The sequence below is a fragment of the Dermochelys coriacea genome, chromosome 1 (genome assembly GCF_009764565.3).
Source record: "Dermochelys coriacea isolate rDerCor1 chromosome 1, rDerCor1.pri.v4, whole genome shotgun sequence".
Taxonomy (NCBI): Eukaryota; Metazoa; Chordata; order Testudines; family Dermochelyidae; genus Dermochelys; species Dermochelys coriacea.
In genome coordinates, this window is record NC_050068.2 from 108,833,006 (window position 1) to 108,852,868 (window position 19,863).

At 43.4% G+C, this 19,863-nt stretch overlaps 1 protein-coding gene across 3 annotated transcripts in view; it reads right to left on the reverse strand.

Annotated features, from left to right (window-relative positions):
* Positions 1 to 927: 927 nt before the first annotated feature.
* Positions 928 to 19,863, reverse strand: part of ANKRD10 (ankyrin repeat domain 10) — a 53,579-nt gene continuing 34,643 nt past the window's right edge. For 2 of the 3 annotated variants that reach the window (XM_038372406.2, XM_038372504.2), the window contains exons 5-6: positions 7,011 to 7,106; positions 928 to 4,126 (exon numbers count right to left, since the gene is read on the reverse strand). In XM_038372406.2, coding sequence (XP_038228334.1) covers positions 3,660 to 4,126; positions 7,011 to 7,106 — 563 coding nt within the window. In that variant the 3' untranslated portion in view covers positions 928 to 3,659. Of the gene's footprint in view, positions 4,127 to 6,082; positions 7,107 to 19,863 lie in introns of all 3 variants that reach the window. The other variant, XR_006274863.1, reaches the window with a different exon arrangement.

Genomic DNA, 19,863 nt, shown 5'->3' on the forward strand with positions numbered 1-19,863 from the left:
ACCTGAGAAACTTTTTCAGCCTTAATGCTAAACCTAGGGAAGGAAGCCCTACCTGTTCCAACTCTAACCCTAGGGGACCGTATCTGCCCAAACCATAACTTGTGAAGGTTTATCTACTCCCAACACCTAACCCTAGAACATAGTGCCCTTCCTGCCCAAACCCTAGGCTGGGGGCCCCTACCTGACTTTCAATGTAACCCAAGCCTGAAGCACTTTTCCAGCCCAATTCTAACCCAAGCCCTCATTCTCATTGAGACACTTTGTGGTCTCACCCCAATCCTATACTGGGGTACCTCCATCCCTAACCCTGGACCAGGGGGACCCTACCTGCCTCATCCTAGCCCAGGCCAGAAGGGTGGAAAACTACTTCTAACCCTAACTTTAGGATGAGGTGCCCTATCTGCCCTACACCTAACTGTGGGCTGGGGAGACCCTACCTGCCCCAGCCCCAACTTTAGGACGGGGAGACCATACCTGGCACTACCTCAGCACCAACCTGAGACAACCTACATAATTTTGCAATAAAATGATGCATACTAGTTCCATCTTTAGGGTACGCATCCTCCCCTTTCCTTAGGCTGATTGGGTAGGAGCAAACCCCAATCACCTCATAACAAAATTACAGCTCTGTAATGTAAAAACTAATTTCCATCGTCTCAGCTCACAACCAGACCTCTACCAACTAGTCTCACCTATTGCATATACCATTCAATACAGCTACATTCCTGTGCATGTAGCTAATTCCTAGTGGGTATTGCCAGCGCCATGGGGGCAGAAGCGAGATTGGGTGCATGTTGACTGTAACAGTGTATTTCTTGGTTTTCAGTTTAAGCTAAACTCAACATTCTGGAAGGACATCAGCTGTCACTAGGAAACTGTGTAAATGTTTTTTGCCATTTGATTGTATACAGTTCAAATCCATCTACATTTTTTCTGCCAGAAGCAGCTTTTATTCCACTTGCTTTTCATTATACCATTAAAGTCAATGGAGTTACAAACATATACGATAGCAAAACTCATCCTCCTATTCAAAAACAGCAAATTTGAGACTAATAATTAAAAACAGTCAAATAGCTTTTAACTATTCATATCAGTATTCAATCTGAGACCAGGAGTATGCTCCACGTTTCTCCAATTCTCTGCCTCTGTACAGTAGTGAAAACAGGGCTATGGTAACAGCCTATATTTCTCACTTTCAATTCCAGTATATAAACTCAAAAGTTTCCTCATCTATCTCCTTCTGAACTCACATGCTGCACTCTTGCAACTTTGTTTTGCTTTGAAGACTTCAGTGGACCTTCCATAAACTAAAAATGTTCAGAAGACATCTTGAGAATTTACAACAGGCAGCAATCAAGAACCTCTAGTTTCAGTTTTGGAAATTTAGTCTTGAAAGCAATAAGCATTTGAATGAGAAGTGGGGTTTGAAGAAAATTTTTCACAGATAGAATAGAGATACTCAAGTTATTCAGTCAAATATTTTTGAAGAAAAATGTGTCTGAAATCTGTTTAAATAGTGAATGAAAGCCAAATATAGTATATATTTCCTTAAAAGCTTGTCTGGCAGGCAATTTAAGTCTTGAGTTATACTTCACTTGGGTACATAAAACCTCATTGAAAACTATAAAATGTAGCCAAGCAACATGTGCAAGATTAGTTGTAACCCGAGGAGGAAAATCCAGACAGCACACTGCTATAAATACTAAGGGCTTTGATTTGTCCAAATGAGTATAAACAAAAGCATATGTAAAACTCTAAAATAGCACTTGGAAAAAAATGTCTTAATCAAGCTTTAAGTTAATAAGTCTGAAGTGTTAGTTTGACTAAAATTATAGCATGCTAGAGGTGCCATGCTTCAGGTGAAATTTAGGTCCCACTGCACATCTCATCTGTCCCCAGAAATTAAGTGCTTGCATTATTCTGGCCAACTGCTCCATTTGCCTATACTGACATTGTAACTCAACTAGTGTCTAACTACCTACACTTTAATTTGCTTTGTGGTATTTTAGATCAGAATGGTGATATATGAAACAATATTGTAAGTTCTATTAGAAAGTATTGAGTTTTCAGACTTTTTCCTAATGAAATGTTTAAGGGAAAACTAAGTACTACACAATTTCAGGGTGAAACACAACACTAACATCTTTCTTTGGAGCTCAGGACTGATATAGTCTTTACACATAATGTAGAAAACATGCACTAGTATCTTTGAAAGAGCAAAGAAACTCAGTCAGTCAAAGATGACTTGCCAGCCTATTTACCTTCTTTTTTATAATTCCACATAATGAAAACAAAGATTCCACAGAGGGATTAAGAAAGATTAAATAGGTAAGTGAGATTTGACTTTAAATCTATTAAACACTTGTTCATATAATCAATGAATGTGTCACTTCTAAATAAAATAAATCCAGATACAATATGGAGTTATTTTTTTAAAATCCAATTTGTAACATCCCTTTTAAACAAAACAAAAAAATTGATACAGTTCAAAGGCCTTACTGGGTTTCTCTCTTGTTTAATATATTCTCCCACCATTCTTTTATCAAATCACAAAAGTAGTATCTTACATTATTAATGTGTGTAGAGAACACTTGTATGAATTTTTACTTGTGTAATAAGCTTTAAATACAATGTATTTTCAGTGAACATAGCCCTAAAAGTATCTTAACTGGCTAGATATACACGGCATTAGATTTTCAAAACAGCTGTAAAAAACACAAAGCAAACAAAATATATGTACAGTATATCAAAATCAGTCAACTATTTTGACCTGACTATTTCTGTAACAAGTAGCAGTAATTTTAAATTGCATAAAAAGTAAAAACAGTGCCAACATGCATCCAGGCTGTGAGCTATGGTAAAATATCAAACACAAGTAAAGTAGAGAAGCAAAATAAAAAAAGCCATAAATCAGAACCAATGCTGAAGCACGCCCTCACTAAAACTGAACATGGGTAATCTGCTTTTCCACTTCTATAATGCAAAGGGCCCTAACAATGAAGAAAAGAATTCCTATGCTACACTAAATAGAAACATTTTTCAAACTTTTGTCTTTGCATTTTTAACATTTCATTTGTCATAGAACGTAAAGATGAACTTCCAATTCTATTAAAGAAACGTATAACTTCGTAAATCAGAGAAGCTCCTTTAAGAACATCACTTTTCAAACCTTGCATAGTGACAGCTGGCATTGATATTGCTACCATAGCTTCAGCAGAAAATACAAAAAAGGAAAATATTTACTTCAAGATTGATACACAAACACAACTTGTTTTCTGCACAAAATTCAATACAGTTTGATCATATTAATAAGAAGGAAAACACTTAAGAAGTGGAAAGATAGTGTTCACTAGCTTGGAAATAAAATTAAAAAAAAAACAAAAAAACAAGTACAAAACCACAACATTCTATAGTAAAATGCAAAGAATAAACATTTCATTGTACCACCACCTACTTCCATCACTAGATAAGCCTCATACATGCAACAAATTAGAACTATAGTACAAGACTGTCAAATGAAAGGTTTACTTTTTATATAAACAAAGTGTAAAAATAGTAATAGTTGCATTTTTCAGATTTAATGCTAGATGAGGATTTTTTTGTCCCTCCCAAACATTTGCTAGCAATTTCAATATGAATTTGACAAACAAGATGTTGATTTAGGAACCATGATAAAGATGCATTGTGCCTAAGACAGTATTATCATATTTCTGTTCAACTTTAACAGAATTGGAATGCTCAACAACACTGTTAAGTTCAGGGATGCTTTCAGCAGTATCCCCAAAACCATGATAATGCCCATAGTGCAAAGTATCTCCAAGATCTTCAGCCCATGAGGGCCTGTTAGACACAAAGCTACTTGGGCTTCCATTCAGATGCAGTGAACCACACATATCGGCAGAAGTATTCATGGCTTTTTCTGGTTCTTCAGTGCCATTACTGGTGTGAATTCTGTGACTATTGGCAGAAGCTACTCCAGGAGTTATTCCATTAGGTATTAATGTTAAACATTCTTCATGCCTGGAATCCATTCCATTGAACTGTGTTATGGTAGTGAAGTCCAAATGTCCATTGATGGTACATCCATTTGTCAATGCATTCAAAACGGAGCTACTGCTATTCATATCTGCATTAAGAAATACATCTGTCACCAAAAATTGAGAATCAATGGAAATACATCAAAATGTCTCCACTGCACTCCACTTTGTTTTTCAAAACCTATGCATGGAAACTTGGGGGTGGGGGGGAGGGGGGAGACACTTGAGTGCAAACCTAATTTTTATATTCCATGTCAATATAGGTGGTTTAAAAGTAATGTAATCTGACTTTGACCAGTAAATTTGAAAGCTAATTTCAATTTCAAAAACATAACTGCTAACTAAATTAGAAATGTAAATATATATAGCTATGCTAATCTTTCTAAGACATTGTGAATTTTAGAAAAAAAATAAATTAAGTGACAAGCATAGAGTAACAAAGCAGACAACATTCCAAACAGTATTTTGGGAAACAGGACAAATTTAAACTCCACCCGGAACTAAAGAATCTGTGTGCAAGAACTGAAGTTTGAGAGGACTATAGTTTTTAGCAGTGGTGATTAAGTTTCTTGCCTCCTCTTTAGTGACAGATCTCAGGTAACAGTACACATTGAAGCAGGCAATATGAACAAGCTTGTGTCAATGGGAAAGCTAATATAAAATGTTTCCTAAGGTTGTATATTGAACAATTAATTTCAGTATAACTAGTTGTTTACTTGAGAATATATTAGGTGGGAAAAATGTGCGTTTTTTCTTAATGACAGATTTGTAACATCTGTACAATCCACATGGAAAATGCCAAACAGCAAAATGCACAGAAGACCATAAGATTACTAACAGAAAACAAAATATACTAAAAATATGCATGCAAAAAACAGACTGGTTTAAGCAATTTCTCATTTGAATTTTAGTAATTAGTACACTAATTACCTCTTCTGTAAAACTAAATTTCAGTCAAGTTTCAAATGTATGTTTTTGCAGTGCTACTGAAAGTACTAGCACAAAAATAGATTACTGGGTGTGCCCTAAAATTACCTATTGTGTGTGCATGTCTGTCTAACGATAGGCAGGGCAAACCTAGAAATTAGCTCTGTATTTTGATATTTGAGCATTTTACATTTTGTTTTCTAGGTCTCTCTGAACACATGCACATACATTTATGTACATATTAATGCATAAATCTTTGTGCATGAAAGTATCATTTGTTTTATTTCTAGCTCAGGGCAGTTAAGTATTCTCTTACTAAATTGCCAAATTTTAAAACATGGGGTCTTTGATTGAAGGAAAAGTAATGAGTATCACTGTTTTACACTGAAGAAGTGGAAAGTTGTGGTTCTCCACATAAATATAAACTAATATGACATTGGTATTTCACATATAATAAACACACAATGCCAAGGATGTGAATGAACTGAGAGTTATCTGTGACACTAAGTGGAGCAACTGACGTTTCCTGCTTTATCCCTACACTGCTTAAAATAATCACATTAATTAAACTTGTTAGCCACAGAATCCTGATGGAGGTCAAGTTAAAAAAAAAAGTCAACACATTATGTCTACTAATATTGTGACGAAGACACATTAAAAATTTGATAAAATATTTATTAACTGGAAAAAGTGCAGAGTCCTGTTTTAAAATTGGTAATTTAGGCTAGCTTTGTTAAAGTTAACAATGGCATTTCTGCTAGTGAATATTTAAAAGCATATCGTGAATAGTTCTAGTGATAATTACAGCATTTTTATATTTGTTGAAAATAAGCACCTAAAACAATACACAATATTTATGAAAGAGAAAGTCAACTACTTTTCAATAAATATAAACATTTGGCAACTATCACTGGAGCTTTTCATCTACTTTCAAACTAATGAAAAGGTGGTGGTTGTTTTTTAAAATCCCTACATATTTTAATGTCCATTTAATATAATTTAGTGAATCTGACTTATGGTATCAAGCAGAAACATTTTATTGTAGTATGACTTACAACATGAATATTCATTTAAAAATTTAATAATACACTAAAATAGTAACTCCTCCCTTTACCTACCAAGTGGATGGACAAGCTGACCCGAGACAATTTTTCTTAAGACAGTGTAACTCTATATACACTCTTGGGTTATTAAAAAGTATCTTGATCAAGCGGCCCCTGAAAAAATTAAAGTACTAATATGCACTACTACTAACAATATGGCTGATTTCATGAAGACTGATACAAAATCCAAAGAGTGGTTTCCAAGATTGTTCCAAATGGCAACTCAATGAAAGTCCCATGGCATCAATAGTCTCTTATCCACATAAAACAAAAGCAATAGCTGTTCACAATATGATTTCTACAGTCATATTGCTGTGTTTGAACAAATGTTGAACACAGTCATTAGGTTTAGACTATTATTTGCATATGTTGAGCAAGTCTGAAACTAGCTAAGAGGTACCACACTGTTTCAAGCACTATATAAACCATTAGGATATACTTTTCCTTGTACAATATTGGCAAATTAAGTCTATTTGGTACCAATGAAACCAATCATTTAAAATACCTCCAAATTTTCCTTTAAGCTGCAAACATAGTAACTAAAAACAAGGCACATGAAATGTAAGCCTTTAATAAAAGTGAAATAGCCATAGTGAACTTCTATTTAGATTAGATCTATCAATAAGGTTTCCCTTATACCCTTGCAGTGTGTTCTATGAAACAGCTAACCTTCGATATCTACTTAAAAACCCAAATATAATAGCTGTTACAGTAATACAATAGTTTTCAAGATTCTGGACAACAGTGTGCAAAAAATAAAAGGATGTTTTATATTTAAATTAGAAATAAAATGCATATTGATTCTTGCAACGACAGGGAGTTTGCATTGCAGAAACTGTGTAAATTTCAATCTCTTTTGGTCCAACAGAACCACTCTCCTGTTGTTTGGTGTCTTCGACCATTTGAATGTTGTTGTAGTTAACAGGAAACTGTCCACTCCCACCTGATACAACAGCAACCTCTTTATCAATGTGCATATTGTCAGCATCATCCTCATTTCCTCCATTCATCATTGGTATTAAGCCATCAAAGCTATGAGCTGGTAAAAAAAGGTTAGATTTAGTTTCCAGAGCACATTTGAAAACTTGTAGCCAAGCCAATACACTTAAGTATAAATATTTTCATTATTAAAATGAGAAAAAACCTGCTATATGGAAAGATTAATTGTATGGTCATAAAATAAGAATTCTGAGGGGTGTATGCATGGGACTCTAGATTAGAAGTGACCAACTATGGGAGAATTAACGATTTGGCAGGGGACAGGGCTTAGCAGCCCTGGGGATCCTTTCCAGTTTATATCTTGTGTTTTTAAAGCTCATACCTTTAGGGCTTCAGCTGGTCACCCACAGGGGTCAAGAAAGGATTCTCGCCCCCAGTGTATCATGGGGTGGGGTTTTTTTTGGTCACCCTCCTCTGAAGCATCAGAGATGGCCACAGATGGAGATCAGATCCATACGTGGGTTTGGCAAGAAATTTCCCCCCAGGTCAGATTGGCAGTGACCTTCGGGTTTTGGGTTTTTTGCCTTCTGAGCACAGGTCACTTGCCAGGATTATCTCACTTCATCAATTCCCTGCCATTGTAGGGACCTCAGGCATTGATGTAAACTCAGTTCCTCCTATTTTCTGTCAGTGACAACATAGTAGTTTTAGTCTCCTGTGTGCTGTAATACTCTAAAACCAACAACCAAAGTGTGTTGATGCTGTTTGTTGCCCATCATATACAGAAGATCAGTCTAGATGATCTGGTCATTCCTTCTAGCCTTGAACTCTGACTACGACCTCAACACAAACTAGATGCCCCATCACATTCAAGTACCTTAGATTGATTTTTCTGGTGAAGTGAAGAGAAGAGAAATAGTTGACATTTCAATTACCCATCATTAGGCTTCAGTTAGCACAATGATATCAAAGAGAGCAATTCATACTTCTCAGAGAACATTTGTAGCTTGGGATCAGACATCATTATATTGGATACAGATTATGAATGCTATCTTTGGAACCATGAAGACAACAGACAATTTTGCTTTTAAGTAAAAGTTTACATTCTGGAGCATAATTATGACTAATGCGTATGCATGCACCTGCTGCATCCTTGTACAGGCAGGGAACGTGCATGTCAAACTAATGTAGCTTAGCCATTTGAGTACAAGGGGAAAGATTAGCTTAATTTACCTTAAGTATCTTATTCTCAACAGTATTGCTTCCACAGAGCCACAATATAGGAGTCAGAGCCTTTCAGAAGGGGATTTTCATACTATCAGAGAACCTTTGGAAGTCAGTAGTGACAGTTGTAGTCTAGGACATCAAGCCTACCTGTTCCAGAGAGTATAGGTGGCCTTCCCTCACTAATGCTCTCCCTGTTTCCTTCTGCCTCCAGAAAACCTAAATGTAACTGGGCTCCAAAAACAGTAGAGGGAGAAAGAGAGGGTGACCCAGTGTGGCGCTCTATAGAGGCTATACAGTCACAGAACAGGAGTTATGTAAGACAAGCAATGCCCTTTTTTCCTTCCTGGCTTTGCCTCCATAGAGCCTTGCTAATTGGTCAGTGGAAGAAACACTGTGCTCCCCAAACTGCCTCTGTTCTTGCTATATTGCAGAGAGAAAAGACAGTTACCTTTTCCGTAGCTGGTGTTCTTCCAGATATGTTGTTCATGTCAATTCCATATTAATTGTGTGTGTGCTCGCCACATGCACCACTGCTGGAAGTTTTTCCCTCAGCAATATCCATAGGGGACTGGCTCTGGCGCCCTCTGGAGTGGCACCTGCATGGCACAGTATGAGAGGCACTGCCGGCTCTCCCCACCCCAGTTCCTTCTTGCCGGAAACTCCAACAGTGGGGAAGGAGGGTGGACTGTGGAATGGACATGAGCAACACATCTCAAAGAACACCAGTTTACTGTCTTTTCTTCAAGTGCTTGCTCATGTCCATTCCACATTAGGTGACTCCAAAGCAGTACCCCTGGAGGTGAGTAAGAGTTCACGGACACATAGATCGCAACACAGCTCTGCCGAACCCAGCATCATCTCTGCTGAGTGATGGCATAATAAGAGGTAAACGTGTGAACAGAGGACCACGTTGCAGCTCTACAGATGTCCTGGATAGGGATGTGTGCCAGGAAGGCCGCCGAAGATGCCTGCGCTCTCATTGAGTGGGCTCTGACAATCGGTGGCGGCTGAACCCCCGCCAGGTTGTAACAAGTCCTTATGCACGAGGTAATCCAACTGGAAATCCTCTGCAAGGGCACCAGGTGATCCTTCATCCTATCTGCTATAGCAATGAAGAGTTGAGTCGATTTTCGGAAAGGCCTGGTACATTCTAAGTAGAAAGTCAAGGCCCTCCGGACATCCAGGGAGTGAAGGCACCTCTCCTCACTGGTCTTATGTGGTTTGGGACAGAACACTGGAAGGAAGATGTCCTGGTTCATATGGAAGGTGGAGACTACCTTTGGCAGGAAGGCAGGGTGGGGCCGCAACTGAACCATATCTTTGTAGAAGACCGTGTATGGAGGTCCCGAGGTCAGGCTTTAATTTCAGAGACCCATCTTCCCAATGTCACCTCCACCAGCAACGTGACCTTCCATGACAGTGGGAAAGGGAGTAGGAACCCAGCAGCTCAAGGAGTGGGCAAGTAAGCCTAAAGAGGACCAAGTTAAGATCCCACTGCAGGACAGGAGTCCATACCTGCAGGAAGAGTCTCTTGATGCCTCTCAAGAATCTGACCGTTACGTCATGAGAAAACACTGTCTGGTCTCAGATTGGTGGATGAAAAGCGGAGATGGCCACGAGATGCACACTAATGAAAGAGCGTGCCAAGCCTTGGTTCCTCAGATGAAGCAGGTAGTTTAAGATAGTGCCTTGCCTCTCTATCTTTCCCAAGACCCTGCTGATGAGAGGAATCAGAGGAAACGGGTGCATCAGGTTCCCTGATCACAACAGGAGAAAGGCATCCGAGAGGGAGTCCTTGCCCAGGCCTTCACGTGAACAAAACCGTGGCATTTCCTGTTTAGTCTGGTGGCTAACAGGTCCACTTAGGGAGTTCTCCACCTCTAGAAGATCATGCAGACTACCTCTGGGTGGAGCAACCACAGTAAGAGAAGTCCCTGCTAAAGTGATCTGCTAGCGTGTTCTTGATGCCAGGAAGGTGACAAGCTTCCAGATGGATTTCATGGCTGATGCAGAAGTCCCAAAGATAGTGTGCCTCTTGGCAGAGAGTCGACAAACGTGCTCCCCCTTGCCTATTGATGTAGAACATTGAGGCCGTGTTGTCCATCAGAACTCTCACCACCTTGTCTGACAGGTGAGATAGGAAGACTCCGCATGCCAAGCGGACGGCCCTGAGTTCTTTAACATTTATGGGTAACGTCGTCTCTAGGGACCACATACCCTGGGGTCTGGAGGTCACGGAGGTGCGCACCCCAGCCGAAGTCTGAGGCGTCCGATACCAACTCGATGGAGTGATGGGGGGTGTCAAATGGAACCCTCTCTAGGACAATCATGCGATTGCAGTGAGGCAAGTACCCTCGGGGGAATGGTAATGACCTTGTTCAGGTGATCTCTGGACTGGGAATAGATCGCCAGCCATTGTTGCAGGGGTCACATTCAGAGCCTGGCATGATGGACAACGTAGGCCATGTGATCCAGCAGGCGCAGGCAAACGCTGGCCGTAGGCGGGGGAACGTGGAGACCTCCGTGATGAAGTCTGTCAACATCTGGAATCTTTCTAGCAGCAGGAATGCTCTGGCATAGGTCAAGTCGCGCACCATTCCAATGAATTCTATCCTTTGCACCGGAACTAACGTCTACTTTTTATCGTTCACCAGTAGGCCCAGGGAGTGGCACGTGGCTTGTAGCACCACGACATCCTCTTGGAATTGAGACCTGGAGTTGCTCTTGACTAGCCAGTTGTCAAGGTGCGGGTAGATCTGGATGCCTGGACACCTGAGATGCCTGGACACCACCAACATGCACTCTGTAAAAACCCTAGGTGCTTGTCACCAGGCCCAACGGGAGGACTGCAAACTGGTAGTGGTGGGGCCGCACGGTAAACCGTGGGAAGCATCTGTGACCTTGAAAGACTGCTATGTGGAAGTATGCATCCTTCAATTTGAGGGTGGCATACTAGTCTCCCAGATCCAGTGAGGGGATGATAGAAGTCAAGGAGACCATGCAGAACTTTAGCTCCTTTAGATACTTGTTGAGGTCCATCAGGTCCGGGACGGGCTGCAAACCGCCCTTGGTCTTTGGGATTAAGTACTGGGAATATAAGAACCCCTTGCTCCTGTACTCGAGAGGAACTTCTTCCATCGCACCCAACTGTAACAACCCCTTTACCTCCTGTGCGAGGAGACTCATGAGAAGGATCCCTGAAGAGGGACGGGAAACAGGGTGGGTGGGAGTAAACTATAGGGTATAACCCTCCGCCAAAGTATTGAGGACCCAGCGGTCTGAAGTTATAATTGCCCATGTGGGGAGAAAAAAAAGAAAGGCGATTGGAAAACAGCAGGACAGACGAATCCAGGGTAAAAAGTCTGGCACGTCACCCTCGAGCGCACTCTCGAGGGAAGAGGTGGGTGGCTCGGGTGGTGCTTGTAGCCCATACTTTTCTTATGGGGGGGGGGGCGGCTCCAGGTGGGTTTGACTCCCTTGACCCTGAGATTGCTGCAGTTTGAATTGCTTACAGGCTGGACTGGAACATACAGCCGCAGAGTTTTCAGGTTAGTGCGGGAGTCCTTAAGGCCACGCAGGTTACCGTCCGTCTGTTCTACAAACAGGGCCTGGCCGTCAAAGGGGAGTTCTTGCATCAATAGCTAAGCCTCCGTTGACAGACCCGAGAGGAGCAGCCAGGACACCCTTTGGATGGAGATGAGCCATGGAGTCTGCTGCTTCCAAGGCTGCTTGGAGGGCCGCTCTCATTGAGGCCGTGCCCTCTTTGAGGATGGCCCGGAATTCTTTCTTGGACCCTTCATGTAGCGAGACCTCGAATTTGGACAGACTGCCACATATTGTAGTCATAGTGGCCAAGGAGAGCTTGGAGTTTGGCCACTCAACTAAAGGCTGGAAGACAAATTTTTCGCCCAAACAGATCCAGTCTCTGAGTCTTTATTTTTGGGCATAGCCCCAGGTTGACCCTGCCTCTCCCTCTTTTTTAACAGCCTCAACTACAAGGGAGTTTGGGGCCAGGTGGGTATAGAGATACTCATGGCCTTTAGCTGGCACAAAATATTTGCGCTCAGCCCTTTTTGAGATGGGTGACAGGGAGGAGAGGGTTTGTCATAGGGCATTAATTATTTTTGATACTCCTTGTGTAGGGGTAAAGCCACTCTAGCGGGTACTATGGAGCAAAGGATGCTGAACAGCGAGTCTGACGGCTCCTCAAGTTCCTCTGCCTGGAGCCCCAGGGTAGAGGCGACCCTCTTCAAAAACTCCTGATGAGCCGTGACATCATCTTGCAGAACTGGGTGAGGGGGACCCGTAAAAGCATCTGGCGATGAGGAAGACAAAGCTAGTGCTGAGAGCTCCAACACATTCCCTGGTAGTCCAACTGGCTGCTCCCCTAGGTCCTCATGGGCCTGGGGCGGGTCTTCCCCTGTGGAGCCTTCACCTCCGGAGGAGGGTGGGATGCTGCAGCCGATGTCCTATCTGAGGCCCCTACCACTGATCGGGCAGCCTGGGAAGACTGGGTGAACCCCCATGGATTCCAGGCATACACACTGCCAACCATTAGCCCAGAAGCCATAAGGTCGATTGCAGTGCCTATGAGGTCGATGGTACCACTGGTGCCGGCGCCTGTCCTGCTACCAGGGCTTTCTGATCAGCATAGAATCATAGAATATCAGGGTTGGAAGGGACCCCAGAAGGTCATCTAGTCCAACCCCCTGCTCAAAGCAGGACCAAGTCCCAGTTAAATCATCCTAGCCAGGGCTTTGTCAAGCCTGACCTTAAAAACCTCTAAGGAAGGAGATTCTACCACCTCCCTAGGTAACGCATTCCAGTGTTTCACCACCCTCTTAGTGAAAAAGTTTTTCCTAATATCCAATCTAAACCTCCCCCATTGCAATTTGAGACCATTACTCCTCGTTCTGTCATCTGCTACCATTGAGAACAGTCTAGAGCCATCCTTTTTGAAACCCCCTTTCAGGTAGTTGAAAGCAGCTATCAAATCCCCCCTCATTCTTCTCTTCTGCAGACTAAACAATCCCAGCTCCCTCAGCCTCTCCTCATAAGTCATGTGCTCTAGACCCCTAATCATTTTTGTTGCCCTTCGCTGTACTCTTTCCAATTTATCCACATCCTTCTTGTAGTGTGGGGCCCAAAACTGGACACAGTACTCCAGATGAGGCCTCACCAGTGTCGAATAGAGGGGAACGATCACGTCCCTCGATCTGCTCGCTATGCCCCTACTTATACATCCCAAAATACCATTGGCCTTCTTGGCAACAAGGGCACACTGCTGACTCATATCCAGCTTCTCGTCCACTGTCACCCCTAGGTCCTTTTCCGCAGAACTGCTGCCGAGCCATTCGGTCCCTAGTCTGTAGCGGTGCATTGGATTCTTCCATCCTAAGTGCAGGACCCTGCACTTATCCTTACTGAACCTCATTAGATTTCTTTTGGCCCAATCCTCCAATTTGTCTAGGTCCTTCTGTATCCTATCCCTCCCCTCCAGCGTATCTACCACTCCTCCCAGTTTAGTATCATCCGCAAATTTGCTGAGAGTGCAATCCACACCATCCTCCAGATCATTTATGAAGATATTGAACAAAACGGGCCCCAGGACCGACCCCTGGGGCACTCCACTTGACACCGGCTGCCAACTAGACATGGAGCCATTGATCACTACCCGTTGAGCCCGACAATCTAGCCAGCTTTCTACCCACCTTATAGTGCATTCATCCGGCCCATACTTCCTTAACTTGCTGACAAGAATGCTGTGGGAGACCGTGTCAAAAGCTTTGCTAAAGTCAAGAAACAATACATCCACTGCTTTCCCTTCATCCACAGAACCAGTAATCTCATCATAAAAGGCGATTAGATTAGTCAGGCATGACCTTCCCTTGGTGAATCCATGCTGACTGGAGTTGTAAACAGAACGGACGCTGTGGAACGACCATGACTCCTCACCACAGTGCCTTGACGCCGACCTCTCTGATCGGGATGAGTTCCTCCTGCGGGTCCCCAGGGATCTTCGTTGTTTGGCAGATCTGTGTTGGTAAATCTACACTTCACACTGCTTGACCTGTACCAAGATCTAGAGTGGGACCGCGGGCCGGTTGTTGATAGAATCTCCCTGATCAAAGGGATTCGTGTCTTGGTGATGGGTACCGTTGGGTGGGTGACCAGTGACCCTGTTCCTCCAATCAATCACAGGACCGGTGCCGAGACATTGGAAACCCGATGAGTCGGTGTCGACACTCATGATGGGGGACGTGTGCCTCCACAGGTCTGTGCCATGTCACCAGCGAGCCACGCCTTGAATCCCACTGTCAGTGCCAAGGGTCCAGAGACCAAAAAGAGGGCTTCTCTGAGCCTGCCTCCCAAGGCCTGACAGCTCCATGCAGCAAAGCGCTGGCGGGATGTCCCCTGCAATGGGGAGCAACGGTGCTGAGGCGGGGACACTCTGAATGGTCCCAAGATGGGTTTACCCCTGGGCTTGGTTACCGCGAGAGCCGGTGTGGGCGGCACCAGTAGCATCAGGATAACCTGCACTGCCTGCAGGGCCTCAGGCGTCGACAGGACTTCAACTTGATGGAGGCCCTTATCACTGTCCGATGTGGCAGGCACAGTAGAGGAGGGGCTTGACTGCTTGATACGAGATAGAACCCGACTCCCAGATGGAGGCGTCGAGCCACCCACCACGGGTCTTGGCTCTCCTTCAGCCCTCTTCTTTCCCTTACAGGAAGTGGGAGATCTTCCCCTTGTGGACCTCTTGGGCTTCTTTGCTGGGGGGTGGGGGGAAGAAACGGTGCCAGCTCGTAGACAGCACCAGCAGGGTGTTCTGTACCAACACTGCGGTGCTTGGGGCTAAGTCGGACCTCTGCTCTGGTGCCAGGGTCGGTGCTAACTCCATCAGAAGTGTTTGTGTCCTTCTCCTAGACACCTTAAACAGCTAAACTGTGGGTCGCTGATTGGCATGGGCCACTTACAACCATTGCCTGGTTTAAAGTCTGGGTATCAGGGCATGGCCCGTCCCAAGGTGGAGTCCCATCTGGGACCAACTAACTAGAACTAATACTAAGGGTAAATACTGAACTATATACAACTATTTTATAAAGAAATGTTCGTGAGACACACTGAACTAAGCGAAAGCTAGCCGAAGCAGCAGCAGAAGTTCCAGCACTATCACTCTCGGCAAGAAGGAACTGAGGGTAGGGGAGCTGGCAGCGTCACTTATACTGCACCATGCAGGCACCACCCCCCGTATCCTACGGATACGGCTAACGGAAAAAATTCCGGCACCAGTACATGTGGCACGCACCTAATATGGAATGGATATTAACAAGCACTCAAAGAATTGAGATTTATGCAGTGGCAAACCAAGTGCCAAAAGACTTCTGACATGGCTACAATATAGACACGGCTTGTTGAAGAGTATTCTCTAGGGTGCTCCAGCAGAACATCATTGTCTAATTCTTAACAAGACTAGATGCATCACTTAAGTCATTTAAACACTTTTGAATAGAGATGTCTTGACCTTGGATTTCTCTCCAAAGGCCACAGAGAGGTCCAACCTTTGTCAGAAATGTTGGGTGAGGTCCAAGAACCATCTTGTCTGCCTGATAGATTCTCGGTGGTTGACATCTCCAGAGAATATATCACCAATTTAGGAGGTCAAATTAACAAACCTGAACAGCTTATACTTGTTTTGTACACTTGATTTAACCCACTCTTGTAATGGTTTAATTTGCAGACATGCAAATAGAGTGACAAGTCTGCAGACTGCCATTGAGCCCAACTTCTTCAGAAAACTGCCTTAGTAAGTTCTGTCAACTTACCTTGAGGTAGACAAAGCTAAATCCCTTGTGAAATTTAGGATAGATATTATGAAAGTCAAAATCTTAACTGGAATAAAGTCTGATTTTTTTCTTCACTCAGACCAAGAGTGTCTTGAAGACTGAACACTTCTTTAGGGCGTAACTTAACCCATGTTAAAATTAAATTCCTATAAACCAGTCATCTAGGTATGGAAAGTCTGTAAGCCCTGATGATGCATGCGAGTTATGATCACAACCAAGGACTTGGTGAACACCTTAGGAGATGCCACTCTCCCAAAGGATAGTGCCATCTATTGGTAATGATCATTGCACATCATGAACTTGTGATACTATTTGTGCTTTCACCTTATCAAGTTGCATAAGTAAGTAAACAAGGGACCCAAACCAATGCAGGACCAAAAAGGGGTTATGTTCCCCAGAAGAAACCATGTGGAATCCCATTTTCTCTTGGGCATTTGTTTTTGGGGAAATCTAGAATAGTTTGCAGGTCATTCTTCCTTTTATGAAAGGAAGAATACTGGGAATAAAATCCCTTTCTCCTGTAAGGGTCTGACATTTTCTTTTCTCATAAATTTTACTAAAGCCAAAACCTTGTCCTAGAAGTTTCTTATGAGAAGTATCCTTGGAGAAAAGAGAGACGGAGTCACACACACACACACCCTGGAACTGAAAGTCAGACCCCGGTTTGATAAATTTCCTGGATCCAACAGCCCAAGAAAATGGTTTACTATGTCAAAGAAAAAAAAAAAACGCTAAGGACAAACTGACAAAAAAGGGAGGCACATAAAGGATCTGTTTCCTTAAAGCATGGAACAGGGTCATATCTCTCATCTTCAAATTGCTGCTTGACAACAATGCTACCTGAAGCAGAAGTGAAGTTCCTTCATCTATCCTATCAAAGGCATAAGGCACTTTCTAGTTTGGATTTCTATGCAGAACTGAACCATAAGTAGATGGCTGAGGCCTGAAGCAGTTGATTTAGTCACTTTCAGCTTCTCCAGGATCTCATTTGTTTTGATTAAGGAGGTCCATCCACCTACAACAGAGGTCCAAAATCTGTGTCTAAGTCTCAAAGGAAATGCTCAATTCCTAAACCATACCCGTCTTCCTAAAGACGGTACTGAAGTTAAAGATCTCTCAGCAATGTCCGAGACAAAGGGGATCTTTGCCAGCCCCTGTGCCAGAATCTGGCTTTCCTAAGGAAATGGGAACTGAGCAAGGAGGAGAAGTCAGTCTTCTCAATTCCAACCCTTCACATCACCAAACTCATAAAACTTTAGCACCTGCCTTCTCTAGAACTAGTGCATTAAGGATGCACTATTATCACAGATCCACAAAGTCCAGTGCTCTGGAACAGCTCTGGAATAGTACCTGGGAGGACCCCTTCATCTGCCAATTGACTCGCACTGTGCAAATCCTTGGGCTTCCTATTCACTAATCACATTGTCAGCCTATCAGAACACATCTCATAGCCTTGCTCCAACCCAATCAGGATATACAAACCCTCTAGCATGGAGACCCCGGCATTCTTACCCCATCTGTCAAAATACTCTCCCATCAGGATGGTGGCTTCCAAGTAGGTCACATTCTAAGTCTTTTGCACACTCTGAAACCTTTTCCTAAATGCCTCAGGAGTCAATTCAAACTTGAGCAGCAAAGCTTTTTTGAATAGTTCATAGTCCCCAGTATCAATGCCATCCATCTGGCTATAAGCCTATATGGGTTGGGACAGAGTAAAGGGGTGAGACAGCGAAGCCAGTCCACAGGGTTAACCTGGTTCAAATTACAAGCCTTTTCAAAGGCAGTGTGGTAGGCATCTACATCCCCGTCTCCTTAAACTGGGGCAGCAATTTGGTATCTAGATTCCTTGTGGACTTGGCATCCCATGGCCTCTCCTCACTTACCCCTCTGTGGGTCCTCTTGCTCCTCTGCTTCTTCATCTCCCATTCATGCTTTCATTGCTTCTTGCAGTCTTCCAGCAACTTCGCTCTCAGCTCCAGCTCCCATTGCTTCAAATCTATTTATGACCTTGCTCCCCATGAAGACCCCTGGGCTGGATGGTGGAACTGGGTCTTGTGGACACCCTGCTGCTGCCCTGGCTGCTCTCTCTGGTGCTGTCCCTGGACCCTGTTGGACACACATTTGGGACTGGAATCTGCCTCTTACACTGATCATTCTTCTCCAGCCATGCAATCAGCTGCATCTTAAGTTTCCAATGCCTAATCCTCTCTTTATGCACAGGTTTGCAGTGTCCTTCTTAGGGAGATGATAGCCAGAAAATGCTGTATTATTTCCTTTGACTGCCTTTGTTTTATTGCTGCTAGTCACGTACTGCAACATACTCTTGGTGCATTCAGCAACCAACCATCCTCTTGGTGCATTCAGAAGCCATCCTCTGCTACCACCTGTCATGGAGCCAAAGGTCCAGTGCTCTAGAACAGTCCTGGGAGGACCCCTCTCAGGGTGCCAGACCTCCTTAGGATCTCACTCTTTCACTAGGGTAAGACATTTGGCTTCCCTGTCTCCTTGAACTGAACCTCCAAACCTCCAGCACCCCTGCTTCACACCATGAGCTCTCTTCAGTGAGTGCATCTGAGTTGGAGATCTCAGAGAGATTTGTACACCCAAAGGGGGTAATGCACTCCCACAGTCAGCATCTGTAGTGACTCTTGGCAGGCACTGCAAGAACAGCAGGGTTTATTAGATGTCTGGAACATAGCAAAGAAAGTCCTTGGTTAGCGTAAAGAAAACAAAATTTAGAGCATGCTCCACTCTGGTTACCCAAAGCCCAGCAAAGCAGTGTCCATCCTTGGCTCCCTCTCTCTCTCTCTCCCCATCCTCTTTGTTCAAGTTCCCAGGCCAGTTCTACTAGGCCCCTCCTCAGTCATTTGTTGTCCAGCTGGTCAAATACAGCTAGCTTCCTGCAGAGGCAGTGGACCATTCATAGTCATTAGCTGCTAGGTACCAAAAATCTTGGTGATTGGATTTGCCATTGTCTTCACAGACCCTCCATTGACCTAGGTGCTATCACATGCCTGCCCAAGAATAAACAGCCTTTTCCCAACCACCTAGTTATCCATACAGCATATAGGGGAAACTGAAGTGTACACAGTATTAATAAAAATATATTAGTGAAAATTCCCCACTTCATCAAAACTACCTTGGCAACAATGGTAGGGTAATCAAAAGCTAGCAACTCCAATAAGGAATCACAGCTGGGCACAGAGGATGGTGTAGAATCTTCAGAAAGCCCTCTTCTTTGACACCTTTAGACACATCCAGCATGATCTCCAAGAAATGCATCAGATGAGTGCCTTAATGCAGGAGATTGCATAAGATAAACCAAATGGCCCAGATACAAGGAAGTTCTCTCCTTCAGGACAACTAAGATCTGGGAAGGCCAACTGCAACAAGGTCTGGCTGAACCTCTTGGAGCCTCACCTTAGCACAAAGCAATTTTTGAAGCCAACAGAACCCAGAGAAGTGCTACCTCTAGTTTCCACCAAAATCTCAGACATTGCAGCCTCTGAAACTTCTTGAAGGGTTCCTACAAGGCTATCTTCTGCACAGACTGACTTCTCTGTCTGAGAATCTAGGAAAATATGGTGCAGAAGTAGTTTTCAGACACACCACTCACGCCAAAAAGATTTTTTGCAAAGGCTTTTGCAACTTCAGGGCTGAAGGAAGCGATTTTGGAATACCACTTGCTGGTCTGGCTTGTCTTTTGGGGCTCTTTTAAAGAAGGGCCAGCAGGTGTTCCAGGATTTTTGCAAAACTATCTTCTCTGAAGTACGTAAAGACATT